The sequence below is a fragment of the Protomyctophum bolini genome, assembly GCF_963924005.1.
Source record: "Protomyctophum bolini genome assembly, chromosome: 15".
In the NCBI taxonomy this organism is placed as follows: domain Eukaryota; kingdom Metazoa; phylum Chordata; class Actinopteri; order Myctophiformes; family Myctophidae; genus Protomyctophum; species Protomyctophum bolini.
Genome location: NC_137876.1, coordinates 26631527 through 26646934, shown reverse-complemented (window position 1 = coordinate 26646934; position 15408 = coordinate 26631527). Strand labels below are relative to the sequence as shown.

Sequence of the window (15408 nt, the reverse complement as noted above, 5' to 3'; positions counted from 1 at the left end):
CCTCAACTTTATTATCTGTTATTTAGAGTCTAGACATCACTGTGCTTGGCTGTTAGTCGAGCATAATACACAACTATTCCTCAATGTTCTAGAATCTACTGTAACTAATCAGATGAGTGTACAGTAGTACTGTATCTATGGAAGTAGCAGTCACAGTTCTAAAATCTGGTATAGTATTTGTAGAGCTTACAGCACACCAAATGTATGTCAACTGCTAAAAAATAACTTATTTGTCAAGTGCATAAAATCTGTTTTTGGTAAGCGCCAAAGAAATTGGGCTTAACCCATTCTGGGCGGGAACCCCTTTTGGTGTCTTACCCCCTCAGGTCGGGAACCCATATTTGGGTTATGTACAGTATTAAAAAATTACAAAAATTGATGCTGCTATATAAATATTTGAAGTTTTTCAGAAAGCTTAGGTCAGGCTTTAGAAGGCGTTTTTAGAATCGGCCTTAGGCCTAAATGGGTACTCACCCGTTCTACAATCTGATACAGAACTTCTGTACCAGTCACTGTTCTAGGATTCAGCATAGCATCTTGTTTCACAAAATAACTACAAAGTTCTAATCAATACACATTAGATTTGTACCTGCCTAGCTACATCATGTAATTCTATATACTTATGGCAATGGCAAATGCCAATTTTATTTTGCTACAAGGACTTACGCGGTACGCCAGAAATTCTGAGGCAGAGCAACACAGTGCAAAGCAGAGGGGCAACCATGCCTAAGGACACTGCTTAGCATTGTTGCTGCATCCACCGCACAAGGACTTCTGTTTGCCAGGAAAAATATAAATAGACTTTTGACCCCGACTCTCCCATTGTTTCCTGCCAATGGGAACATTATTTAAAAAAAGGTTGTGTACCAGTACCATAACCTAAGTTACTAACCCATGCTAGAGGTTAGTCATGCAGATTGTTTTAATTAATTAAATAAATAAAGTAAGATAATGACAAGAAGCTCAATGTAGAGCAAATGGATGAAAGGCAGAGCTTTCCCCCCCGAATTGCAGCCATCTGTAAGTGCCATGGACAGTGACAGACAGTGGCCACTGGCTAGACATATGCATATGTCTATTACACCTCAAATTTCCTCAACTGCCCGAGTCTTTGGCTTTGAGTAGTGTAAAAGTTCAGTTTGTATGCCTGCTGCTAAGAATATGGTTGTGTGCTGCATATGTTTGTTGCTGCCCTGCCTCATCATCTTTATTTATTGTGTATACATTCTCTGTGTTCTTAATAAACGTCTGAGTCTTCAGAGACTAGACTATCTGGTTGTAATTTTGTTCTCACTTCTCAGAATGCACCGTTTGCTTAGAGATAAGTGTTTCAACTGAATGACCACCTGTCACCACCTGTCTAGAAGAAAGCTTTTAAGATCACAGCAGGGATTCTAAATCACAACACTTATTTTTCAGCATTGTGAAGATATATTGACAGTGGTATTTAATAAAATAATTATTAGGTCATAATTTAGGGATAAATGATGGGATAAATGCATTCAGTCTCAATACAGATTTATTTTTATATTGCATTGATTTTTGTCACTTCTAATACTGGGGTTATAATGGAACTGCAACTGTCACTTTCATGCCTGTGTGTACCCCATAGTGACAATTTGATTGGCTGAGAAATGTCGTATTGAGGACAGAAAAGTGAGGAGGCCAAACGTGATTGGCCGGAATGTGATCTTGTATGGTGATAAAGAGCGCTGCTCACTTCACACAAGTGTGATTTTATGTACATGGCTGAATAAATAATATTCACAATTTTCTCATTTTCTGATGAGATGCATCAGAAAATGAGACGGAGAGAATAGATATGGGTTGCCCTGAATTCAGAATCATTTTGGAAGCAGCAAACATGAGAACAATTTGCATAGCGTGTGACATGTGCGCTGATGCACTGCGTCAGCGACACACACACACACACACACACACACACACACACGCACACGCACACGCACACACACGAGCGCACACACACACACACACACACACACACACACACACGAGGGGGGGCTTCTGACTCTACTCTGACGTTCACTCCGTGCGTCAATCTGATTTGTCGACAAACGAAACTGGGCGTCGAGGAGATTACAGCTAGAGAAAAAAGAGAGAGGAAAAAAGACCCGGACATAAAAAAACTCTCCGACAAATTACTATTCACATAATATTCACACGGTCGACACGGAACAACATCTCCGATAGAAGCTTTTGGAAGAAGGAAAAAAGAGAAAACCATCTGCCGGGATTAACGTTGACGAGAAAAAAAACAGGACTACGGGTCTAGCTCTGGATTACACATTCGCTGAAAAAGGGAAAATAAAACGACGCTCCGTAGACACGACTCCCGTCCAAACCGACCATGACATGATCACGGAAAACGGGGGGAAAGTGTTATTTGATGAGAGTTCTGGCGGCGGTGGAGGTCGAAAACGGTTCTCCGACACACGGGGGTTTATTGATGTTGCTCGAATAAGCGACCCGGGTTTTGTAAACTTGAACATTGGCCAGCATTAATCGCCGTGTTCTGTGCATCGCATTTAGGGACCGGGATTGACAACACACGATCCACCGAGCACCGTCGTCGTTTGAGTGTTTATTAGGGGGGACAGCGGCCAAGCGCTTGCTTGCGTGCCGATGCCAACGGCAGACTGCAGGTTGCTTCACCATGGCGGGATCATGAGGTGCTTGACTTATCTCCTCTTACTCCCAGAAACGCTGAAGAACTCCAGGAAGGTCGGGAAACACTCGGGCGGACTCCCACTATGCTATGAGATCCTAACTTTGTCCTTGAGCAAAAAGAAGAAGCAGAAGATGGCTGCAGAGCTGTACCCCGCCGCTGCGACCACCGCCAACAACACGTCGGACCTAGCCGGGGGCAACAATGGCACCATCTTTACGGGGACCGCCGGCGAGAAGCCGACCGAGGTGGAGGTCAGTCGGTCCGCTAGCAGCACCGCGACCACTCCGACCACCTCCTCCTCCACCAGCAGCACCACCCAGCAGAACATCAACAACAACAACCTCGATCCGCCCAGCTGGCAGAGCAGCCACCCGACGTTACGGGAGAGGTAGGGCTTGCTTTACTGTCATTTTAGCGAGCTGTGCATTGCAATGCTGTGACCGTCTGCCTGCAGCCCTCAGCGTTGAGCTAACTTTTACAAATGTACACACTGTACCCTCTGTGTTGTTGTGAATGAGATGAACAGCGAGGGTTTTTGCAGTATAGGTGGCAGATTCTTCTGGTGCAGTCACATAATTCGACGGGTTTCGGTGTGGTGGTGGCCTGTCGAATTATATGCGCCTTCAAGATTTCTGATTTTTGGGGACCCACGTATTAGGTTGTTCTTGGCGAGCTCAATAAAACTTAAAAACATCATAATAGTCCAAATGATAAACCAAACCAGTACAGAAACAATAAAAACGTCCTCCTAACCTATGGACACTAGTGTCGCCCGATATGTCCACTCGATAGTATCAGCAATTAGTTAATTTAGATACATTATTATTATAGTATAGAATGTGTTCGTACAGTGCTGTATACACTATTTGATGGGTAAACTATTTCAGAGCCATGACATCGGCGTGTTGACGGTGGTATTTTAGCAAGAACTTGGGAATACGTGCAGCCTGCAAAATTGGTTGATGGTACAATAATCTACACTACAGCAATATGACCCACTTAGGCCGATTTAATTAGCGTCGCCGTTGTAAATGACAGACCGTAATGAAATAAATTATGTATTATATTTCCTGCACATACAGTAAGACTGTAGAAGTGATTGTTTTGGGACCTATGGCGTTTTGAGAACTATAGCGAGAGACTGCGCTGTGCTCACAGATATTACATAACACCAGATGGTTACGCTGATGCTTAATCGTAAATATTCTTTCTTTTAAGGAACGCGTTGATGTTTAACAATGAGCTGATGGCTGATGTCCACTTTATTGTGGGACCCTTGGGGGAGTCTGAAAGAGTTCCAGCACACAAGGTAAATGGGGGGAAATTAAACACTTTTCTTTCTTTAACCAACTATAGACAAAATAAACGTTAAATCATTAATTTTTTTGGTCAGTGGTCTACCCACTCTCTTACTATGCAAGTTGCCAACATGTCTCTGCACCATCACTACCAGGGCAAATTCCTTTGCATTTATTGCACTTGGCGGAGTGAAGTGATTCTGATTGCATGTGTCACTGATGCATCTGCCTTTTTTGTCCGTCCCTCTCTCCCTCCCCTCCAGTATGTGCTGGCCGTGGGAAGCTCCGTCTTCTGTGCCATGTTTTATAGCGATCTGGCCGAGGAAGAGTCGGAGATCCATATCCCAGATGTGGAACCTGCTGCATTTCTAATTCTGCTGAAGTAAGCCACTCCGCCATCACTCATCTTAGCAAACCAAGCAAGGGAGGTAGAGAGGAGATGACAAGCCCAGTCTGTCACTTCAAAGGATGTTATTACTCATCCAAAAAGCTTAAACCAGAGTCGAATGCCAGGATGCTAGGAGCGCCAGAACGAGCATGGTGACAGAAAGCACCATGCTCTGTAATTGCTGGTTTCTCTGTGCTTTGTTCAACTACAAATGCCCCCCCCCCCCCTTGTCTTTGCCTCATCCTCAAGCCTGACAATTTTCTTTGGGGGGGGTATATGCATACTGCAGGGATATAAATAGCCTGCCTTTGTTGCTCATTCAATAGCATTGCCTAAGCCAGCACCATGGATTGTTGTGCTTGTTATCCTGTGTGAGAAATAGTCTGGGATGTGTCAAGTCATCACCCAACCCTCTTTTAGGGAGGGAAGAGCGATCAGAATTTAGTTAAGTTATGGTTTCCTTTTGTTGGTTTGTTAGCAGATGTAGCTACAATTACTAGTGAGACAAATAGAAACGCACAGAGCATTTGTTCACCACATTCTGTTCTGCATGCCATTAAGTACAATAATACAAAATAAGTAAAATCAGGCAATGCTTTTTTACTGATCACTCGTTTGTCTCCCTCCACAGGTACATGTATAGTGATGAGATAGACCTGGAAGCAGACACGGTGCTGGCCACCCTGTATGCCGCCAAGAAATACATAGTTCCAGCTCTGGCCAAGGCTTGTGTTAACTTTCTCGAGACGAGCCTGGAGGCCAAGAACGCTTGTGTCTTGTTGTCTCAGAGCCGCCTATTTGAGGAACCAGAGCTGACGCAGCGCTGCTGGGAGGTGATCGACGCCCAGGCAGAGCTGAGTCTGTGCTCCGAGGGCTTCTGTGAGATTGACCTCCAGACGCTAGAGATCATCCTGAGGAGGGAGACGCTCAACACCAAGGAGGTGGTGGTGTTCGATGCCGTCATGAACTGGGCTGTGGCCGAGTGCAAGAGACAGGGCCTGGGGCCCAACACGCGCAACAAGAGGGAGGTACTGGGCAAGGCTCTGTACTTGGTTCGCATCCCCTCCATGAGCCTGGAGGAGTTTGCGGATGGGGCGGCGCAATCAGACATCCTGACACTTGAGGAGACACACGACCTCTTCCTATGGTACACGGCGGCCAACAAACCAGAACTGGGCTTCCCTCTGACCCCCAGGGATGGTCTGAAGCCCCAAAGGTGCCACCGTTTCCAGTCCTCAGCCTACCGGAGCAACCAGTGGCGCTACAGGGGCCGCTGTGACAGTATCCAGTTTGCAGTAGACAAGCGGATCTTCATCGCAGGACTAGGGCTTTACGGGTCAAGCGGCGGAAAGGCTGAGTACAGTTGCAAGATCGAACTTAAGAGGCAGGGCACGACGCTGGCACAGAATATCACCAATTTCGTGTCGGACGGATCCAGCAGCACATTCTCTGTGTGGTTCGAACACCCGGTGCAGGTGGAGCAGGATGCATTCTACACAGTCAGTGCCGTGCTGGACGGCAACGAGCTCAGCTACTTTGGACAGGAAGGAATGACAGAGGTGCAGTGTGGGAAAGTGACTTTTCAGTTCCAGTGCTCCTCGGACAGTACCAACGGGACGGGGGTGCAGGGCGGGCAGATACCAGAACTGGTGTTCTATGCATGAACTGCACTGGACTCAACTATTGGTGGAACACCCCCCCCCCCCCCCCTCCACGCTCCCCGAGCCTTCAAAGTAATGTAGCATTAAAGAGACTAAAGGAGAAAATAATGTCACAATAAATGGCCTGATAGTTCGTCAAGAGAGACTTATTTTAAAACAAAGTAAAGGAAACATTTGTTTTATCTTATTTAAGTTAATGTTATTTTTTTAATTTAATTATTTGGTTACAGTTAACGTTATTTTCCTTTGTTCTGACATCCCGTGTGGAGAGCTGCGGCTGCTGTAGGAACAACATTAGCATAGTGCTTTGTGGTTATGTAATCAAGCTGAGCTCCATAACTGGAATCAAGTAGGAGCTGCTTCAAATCAGGGTGGGAGACAGAGACACGATGCTGGTAAATATTCTGCTGTGGCTGGGGAGTTCTGTCTACGCTAACAGCCACTTTAGCAAGCAGGCAACCAACCACCATTTGGAGCCTCTATTCTGATCTTAAAATCAAGTTGGCTGGTCGTATTGCTTCACATTGTGATTTAAGAACCACTGTGGCCTGTAGTAGAACGTTTGTTTTCTGCCCTGCTTCAAAATTGTGCGATTGCAAGTCCATACGATGTTGTTGGTATAGCGCAAGCGGCGATGTTACACGAGGAGCAAACTTTATGTATGTATGTTATGATTAACAATGCAAAAAGTAGTAATTGTAAAAAAGAAGTCGTTTTGCACTTGAGAGGATGGCCTCCGCAACGTTGTGTCTTTTTTTGGTAAAATACAGTTTAACTGTACAGCTTGATGCTGTTGAAACCCAATAAATGTTCTGTACAAGAATGCTTATGAAAAAAAAAGATATAAAAAAAAAGATAAAAGTTATAATGTGACTGAAGCTTGAGATATCAGTTCTTGTCAATGTGATGCCTTGTTCCTGTGTGAACCCCTATGGGAAGTGGTTATTTGAGGGATAACAGCACCCTCTAGTCATCTTTAGGGGAAGTGCATGCTGGTCATTATTAAATAAACCCAAGCCAAAGCTGCTTTAATTATTTACACATACACAAAGGATTCATAATGCATGTCAAGTAATTTGAACCCCAGTAATCCAATTAGACCATGAATTTGCCATGTGAAAAATCAAGTCACATCTTACATTAGGTGCTATAGTTCACTAGGTAGACCATGGCACTAATATCACAATTAGAGCGTTATTCACCATGCAGCTCCATGGGTATGGGCTTTAACACTACCAGTGGTAAATGTTACATTCTGTGTGTAATGAGAGTGGCACCAACACAGCCAGAGGTGGGGCTTGCATAACCTTTGTATCTTCAAGACTAGAATACAGTATGGAACTAAAACTGCCAGGACGAGTTTTAAAGTGTATATTCCCACTGGGACCTACCATGCTAAAAATGCATACACTCATGGTATTGTAAGACATTTTGGATAAAAGCATCTACCCAAATGGCACATGGGGAGCTTGGCAGGAACAAACTCCAGAGCTAAATTTAGGGGGTCATTTGTTCCACTGAACAAACAACAAGAACAGCCTGGCTTACAATCAGAGCTTCTCTGACAGTCTAAGTCAAGAGTAGACACACAAACCCATTTCAATCCTCATTCAACCCCAAGTCAGTTGTCCCATACACAGTTAGAAAATTAGGGTGAAAATACAACGCTGTAGTTTTACTCTCCAAGGCTTTCTGACTTTTAAAAAGCTTAGTTTGGTCAGCAACTAGCTAAATTTAGGGAAATGTAACGTGTATCCTCAAAAGATGTCATAATGAAAAAGGAGGCAGTATGGTACCTATGGCTGGAGCGTTGATGCATAGTTCTCTGGCCAGGACGAGGAATGTTCTCCCCAGAATGTAAACATTCACCTGAGGGAGGAAATCAGAGTCGTTGTAATGAAACAAAAAAACAAACAAAACTTTAAACTTCTAGCATGAACTTATAAAGTACATTGAGAATTTGAGCAGGAGACAGTGAAGAGGAAGATACCATTGGGATCTAAAACCTGAACCCACCCAGGCTATGGGGTCTGAAGGTGGAGGTTTCAACCATCAATGGGCACTTTATCAAACATTGACATTTACAGAACCATTTACCCATTTAAAACTCCAGAATTTAAAATGCAACTGGGCAAGTTAAGACCCGCTTTCTTTCTTTTAGACACAGGTTTTTATACGTATACATTGTGTGTAACAGATATTCGGAGAGAGATTGGGTGGATTGGGAGAAGAAACGGGTACATCCAAGCACAGTTACAGTTACTTATTACATAAGACAGGCATAAAACTCCCAAAATGTATCTGATTAAAAGCTAATTGTGATAGTGAAGGTTTAATCAAGGATTTTATTTAGGCAGTTTCCATTTATCTCACACACACACCTTCGAACTTCATTATCCCGCTATACCTTGTGCCACTAAGAATGGTAGAGGGCCGAAAGAAACACAATTTAGATGATGGGGTAGAGGCAGGAGGCTGACTGCATGCACGTGATTTATGTCACTTCCACTTGAGCTATTTAGCCCGATTGCCCATGCAGAAGCCTAGTTTAGCAGTTAAGAGAAAAGGGGGCGGGTGGATGAAAGAATATGTCATTGGGGTTATCAAGCGGGGAACCTCCCATCACAGATGTTTCATTGTATTGGTCCCCAGGCCAAGACACCTCCAGAAGGCTCTGCAGTAAACTCTGCTATGGCAGAAGCCAACCCTACCTTGAACCTTCCATACAAGAGGGATAGAGTCAGTACTGACTAAGTAACAATGACACCACAAGCATTGGTATCTTCTGTATTTCTGACATATTATGTAATGTTCCTTCCCCAGTTATCAATATCAGAGCAGGAAACCTTATTCTGGTGGTTTTCAATCTCAAAGACATGGTGGCCATTGGTAGAGAGAGCAGGGGTGAAAGCTTGGTGACCAGGTCACGATCCCCAGGTCAGCTTTCTCCTGTTTCTCTCCAGACCAATCGTTCACATCTCAGGGGTTGGTTTGGGGTCCCTACCCGGGTAGACAGTGAGATGGACAATCAGTCAGGCAGGCAGGCAGACAGATGGAGAGACCGACAGACTCTCACTCTCAGCCTCCTGTGGAGCCAGGCCGGCCTGCAGCCTCACCCCGTTCTATTCTGGGAGTGAGATTCCATTCCGGAATTCAAACAGAAAAACAAAGAGGTGGTATGATGGAACAGAATGGAGCGGATGTTACCCTGGCTTCAGGCTTTGGCAGATTTGATTTGTACACGTCAACATTTTACTTCCACAGTTAAGGTATTATGAAATAAGTCAAATTGAATATAGGATATAAATGTAGGATAGGATAAAATGTTGATAGTGATACTATGTGGAAACTATGAAATGTAAACTATGGATGGAATTGTAACTATAAAATGAATAACGACGAATGCCACAGGACCCTCCAGACAGTTTCCAACAACAGGCAGTGAGGCAGATACACCCGGTTAAGGGGTTCTTAAGGCCTCCAGTCAACATTTTGTTGACTGGAGGCCCGGGGGTCTATAGTAGGCCTTTTTTCCCCTCTACACCAAATATCTTCACTGACATTAGCGTGAAATGAGCTCTTTGGATCAAATAGTAATCTCAGTGAGGCAGATGGGCTTCTTGATTAGAGTGGGTGACAATATTATCACACGAAAAGATGAAATTACCTATCTAGGTTCCATCCTGGAGGCAAATCTTTTCTGTGATTTTCTTTTCTGTCAACCAAAATGGCCACCAACATAATAAAAAAAAGCCAACCAAAGAACATATAGATTCCTATACAGGATCTCCTCACTGGTCAACAACAGGAGCCCTCGTACAAGGTTTCTTCGACTATGCATGCACCTCTTGGTACCACAGCACCTTAAAAGGCGCTTAAAACAAGGCTCCAGACTTCCCAAAACAAACTGGTCAGGCTACTACTTGGCCTCACTCCCCGAACCCACCACTTTGACAGGCTGGAATGGCTTAGGGTTGACGACAAGTACAGCATCTTGCAATGAGTCTGGTCCACAAGATACACCACAAAGATACCCATGTACCTGTCAAAATACTTCCTTAATGTCAACGAAGTCCACACACACGTCATTAAGATATGCGAATTCGTTGACATGCGACTCCGCTCTCAAAGGGCACCTACGGACGACTGCAATTCTAAACTGGCCCCCGTAAAATCTGAATCCCCCACCCACCCCTTTTCCCCCTCACTGTATATGTTTTTTTTCCTCCTCTATGATGCTTTCCTGTTTTTGGCTATATAGAAGTGTATATTTGTACGTCTCTAAATGTTATGATGACTTGAAAATGCTTCATGGTGTCATCCACAGTAAACAGTTTTGTATCGAGTTGTGCTTGAAATGTACTGTAGTTCTCCAAGCTGTTAATAAATACTTCAATCAAAAAGCGTATCTATAAGCCCAAAATGCATCATGTAGTGACGCACTTTGAGTTTTCAGACCTGCTGTTTCCCAAATTGTTTTGCTCCTTCCTTTATGTCTAACCTAATCCATATACCTGCTGCTTTTTATGCAATGTGTGCATATCTTTCATTGTTTTTCTTGACATTTTATTTTTCTGTATTTCTCCTTTCTCTGCCCTGCCTCCTTTTCTTTCTTAACTGAAAACAACAAAATGGAGATAGCAACAAAAAAAGAAACTAATTTCACACACTGATTCACACCTGTAAACCTGTGATGTGACAATAAAGCTGATTTTTAATGTTTACTCCAGAATAGGTTTGAAATGAAAAGCTCATTGTGACTAGTCATGACCAATATGCCATGGTCTGTTTTATATTGCAGGCAGTAGTTACATTAGTGAAGATTTAAAGCACAACAGACCTAAGAGTTCAGGACATAAATAACTCTCTAAGCCAGAAACTGTCCAGTGGCAGGACATACTTTATGCATCTGTGCTAATCAACCTAAAGGCATCCGGGACTTGAACGGGAAATGCCACTCAATTCTAGAATTCTTATGTAATTAATGTAGAGGAGGATGGTACATAAGCTACACATTTAATAACTTTATCTATCTGCATGTCTGGAAATATTGACGGTCCATCCTAGACTGCTATTTTCTCCCCAAGCCAAAGATCAGAGAATTAAACTGTTTTACAGCCAGGACTAGTCTGGAGGATCAGCTTGGTAATACACATACCACATAGGCACAGACCTAATCATGATGCCATGTGTTTGAGCTGGCATGCCATCGCCTCTCTCTCTACATGGCTCTGTCCCAAATGGAAGAAATTCTGCTGGTAGGCAAGGCATCATGTCTGTAACTTCCATTATTAAGTCAAGTCATGTAAAATTCTGCCTGCTATTGGTGCCTTGGCCAATTCAAGTATCTTTCACAGGGAAGGATATCCCACAATTATATTCAAACACTGTCACATTTGTCAAATGTGATTATATTTTCATATGTTATATTATATTATATTAGCAACTGAAAAAAACTAAAAACAGAAGGGGCCCCAAGCAAGCCTGACCATGTTGAGTCCGTGTTGCATAACGATTGGGTGGGAATTAGGGAAAGTTAAGGGTCATTCTTTAAGAATGTTTTTTATTATCTTGAAATGATTCATTACAAGCCGCTACTTTGTTGGATTAAAAAAAAAAAAAGTATCCAATGTATCCATATGGAAGAGATACATTTAGATGACCAATAAGTAACTGTTTTACCACAACCAACGTTAGCCACTAAGAAGGTTTCTTGATTACGGTATGTAAACAAGTTCAATCAACACAGCTGTGTGTGTGCATGGGCCATTCATGATGAGATTCCTGCTTTGGAAGCCTGTTTCAATCATCACTTTCAAAACCAGGAGTCTCCACAGAGTCCACAATAACACTTTGCTTTTGAAGGTTGGTGGCTAATCAGGCTTGGGAATCGTAAGGTTCCTAATTCGATCCCTGGCTCCCCATGGGTTAGTGCTCTTGAGCAAGACATTTAAGGTTTCATGACATTCATTTTTATTTTAGGTTTGATGACCTGAATTACACCCAAAAAACCTGAACTTTGAACATTCAGTGGATTTTCTGTAGTCAGGCAAAACAGTGAAATCTGATGGCAAATCCCATTGGATTTGCAGGCTGTGACATCACAAACAGCAGGAAAATCAGAGCACTTGTTTGAGCCAGAAAACCCCAGACCACAGAAAGTCTACTGAATGTTAAAAGTTCTGGTTTTTTGGGTGCAATTGAGCTAAGAAAATAAGAAAAAATTTCACAATCCCTTTAACAAATAACAGTTACACCATATATATCCACAATTTAGGACCATATGGTCCTACCCAAAAATACTTAGTTGACCGCGGTCCCCCAGGGTCGCCTCCCTTTTCTCCACAGCAACAAATCTCTTTACCAAAAATAGCTCATCTACAAGCTCAAAACCATAGACTGTAAAACATAACGGACGAAGAGAGGCGTGACATCAAACCATTGGTTTCTACAGACCAGTATTCTTTTTTTTTATATATATTTTTTATCCCACGATTTTGTAACCCATTTTTCACCCCTGTGTCAATCATCTAATGTGATCCTGGGCTCTACACACCCTCCACCAACCTTGTCCCCATATATGGGGGACAAGGGGAGAGCAACGGACTTGAACTCATGCTTCCTTCATGCCTGAGTGTCCAAGTTGCTCCTTTACACCTGACAGGGGGGAGTTTCCCTGGTTGGACGTAGCGCGTGGAAGGAACACGTCTACAGACCAGTATTGAAGCCAATATTTCAATTCAGCTAATTCTACTCCACCATCTTGGAATTCCGGTCCCAAAGGAACCAGAAGACAGGGTGGGTCTTCAGTAGAACCAGTAGAAGCATACCCTTATTTAGAATTGATTGACTGAAAAAAAAAGTATGTATGAAAATATAAGGTAATAGAACCAAGTGTAAAGTCTGGTCAAATACCCCCAAAACTATAATGGAATGATAAGTCTTCTGCAACCAGCAGGAGGGGAATTAGCGACACGCCGACACCTTCTGGGCCATAAATGAGAACTGCAGCATGTATTACTTTTGCACTGGCTTCATTTGCAGCGGCGGGTGCTTGCCGCCTGCTCACAAAGTGTTGTAAGCTTATAGACGGGCTATTTTGCTAAATGCTCATCCCAAAATAGGGACACTAGAGTTCCTGTGGTAAAAAATAAATAAATAAAAATGAATTTCCATGTTTTATTTGCCGTTTTATTAGGCAGTCTACCTAACATCTGTCAACTTCAACAACAAAAAATCCCAGAAGCCAGAAAGTAGGGGACTGAGACTGAATCTTGTGATCTCATTATGTATAAAGTGTGGAGCTGATACACAGACTGGACTCACAAAATGTATTTTGAGGTTTTAATACCCAACTTATCTTTATACTGCATTAGTGGAAATGATGGGATGACCAACAGTACCAGATGTTCTGAGCTCCACTTTTACATGAATGGGCTCAGACCTGGTCCCTGCACGCACACACACACACACACACACACACACACACACCACAAATCACAGATGGGAGGAGAACCATCACTCTGCAGCAGACTGGACAGTGGACATTAACCATCCAACCACATTGACCCTCAAAAATACACAGCGACCCCACTCCCCTCCAAGCCACACTCCACTCAAAAACCCACATATACTGTAGTGTACACTCCAAACCCCATGACCTAGCCCACTCTACCGCCCACACACACACACACACACACACACACACACACACACACACACACACCTCCCTCTTATTACACACCCACCCAACTCCACTCCCATCTTCCAAATACCACAAGGGGAGAGTGGGACAGAGCTTCTCAAGGACAGCTGGGAGCACAAAAATAAGGCCTCCAGACCAGCTGTGACTGTGAGAAATGTCCCCTCTACACAAACCCCACCCTGACTCACTGTGAATCAGCAGCAGACTCTATTTATACATCCTATACAGGCTTTTAATGACACATGTTATAGTCTAGTCCACGACCTACAGCGGCAACATGCTACTCTGTGCATGCGTACGTTATGTAGCAGCACTAAGAGCAACAGACAGAAAAGTTAAATTAGCACTTTACAGCAGGGGTAGAGGAGTAGTTGCCGTAGCTGCTGCACCGTCATTAGCCACTTAAGCTGTATTTTAAACTCAGTCGTACGGCGGTGTTGTGCAAAAATGAGACTTTTGCCATCTCAAACATCTTTGAATGCCCATAAAGTAATAGTAGTTGCAATAGTTGTACTAAAGAGTTAATACAGAAGTTGTGAAACGTACCTGCAGAAGGTCGCTGAGGTCTAACAGCATGTCTGGAGAGGTTGTTAAGGCAACTGGACAATGGAATGGAAGCATTTACAGCACACTTTTAAATAGACGCACATGAATGTCATTGTGTGGGGGTTGAATGCTTGGAACGTGTGAATACAAGACCACTAAACATACTCAAAATTGTATCCTGAATGTACCAGTTACCGACTCTCAGCTGGAAGTGAGAGATCCAACACGATGCATACTGTTGACCAGCTCAGTGGCTTTGTGGTTAGTGTCCGCATGGCAGGAGCCTATCTCCTGTTTCTGTAGCATGAGGCAGCTTGATGTACAAGTACACCCCCTGGACATGATGCAGGGACTTGCCCCAATCCAACCCTTCATGTTGAGTGCCACGCAGGGAGGCTGGGTCTCATTTTTCAGAGTCTTTGGTAAGACCCGGCCGGGGATCGAACCCTGACCTCCCAGTCCCATGTCCCTGCGTGGCACTCAACATGAAGGGTTGGATTGGGGCAAGTCCCTGCATCATGTCCAGGGGGTGTACTTGTACATCAAGCTGCCTCATGCTACAGAAACAGGAGATAGGCTCCTACCCTATGGATCTCATGGCTCGGCAAGGCTTACTTACTCTGGCCCAGACAGTTAGCTCAACCGTATGGGCACCTTTGCTGTGTATCTTCCCCCCATCTCTCTCCCCATTTCCTGTCAAGACTACTTTCATCCTATCAATAAAGGCAGAAAAAGCCCAAAAAATCTTTAAAAAACCCCAAAACAAACAGCTTACTTACTCTGTTGACAGCCTTGGCCTAATGGTGGCGCTAAAAGAAAGAGAAAGGGTTCACCAATGCCATGAGCTTGGGAACCCTATGGGGCTGAAGACAAGCGATGACATGTGTAGGGAAGTGGTCTAAATGATAAAATAGCAACTGACACTTTAAGTCACATCTGATATAAAACCTAACTTCATGTATGGGTCCATCAGCATTCAAACACAATAAGATGAGGATATTTTTAAGACATCAAACAGCGGGTGAAGGCTGTTACTACTGACAACCAGACAAACCTGGTTAGATCAATCAACTTAGAAAACAACAATAAAAGGGTGATGATGAAACATCGGCTCACAACAG

At 43.6% G+C, this 15408-nt stretch overlaps 2 protein-coding genes across 3 annotated transcripts in view; one reads left to right on the top strand and one right to left on the bottom strand.

Moving 5' to 3' along the window:
* brf1a (BRF1 general transcription factor IIIB subunit a) overlaps positions 1–15408 on the bottom strand; it is a 111385-nt gene that overhangs the window by 76009 nt on the left and 19968 nt on the right. For both annotated transcript variants that reach the window (XM_080783687.1, XM_080783688.1), the window contains exons 5-6: positions 14288–14319; positions 7833–7905 (exon numbers count right to left, since the gene is read on the bottom strand). In XM_080783687.1, coding sequence (XP_080639813.1) covers positions 7833–7905; positions 14288–14319 — 105 coding nt within the window. The remainder of the gene's footprint in view (positions 1–7832; positions 7906–14287; positions 14320–15408) is intronic.
* On the top strand, positions 2123–6932 carry LOC308330153 (BTB/POZ domain-containing protein 6-B-like). The gene is made up of 4 exons (XM_080784881.1): positions 2123–3077; positions 3908–3998; positions 4251–4369; positions 5007–6932. The coding sequence occupies exons 1-4, from the start codon at positions 2644–2646 to the stop codon at positions 6037–6039; spliced, it is 1677 nt and encodes a 558-aa protein (XP_080641007.1). The 5' UTR covers positions 2123–2643; the 3' UTR covers positions 6040–6932.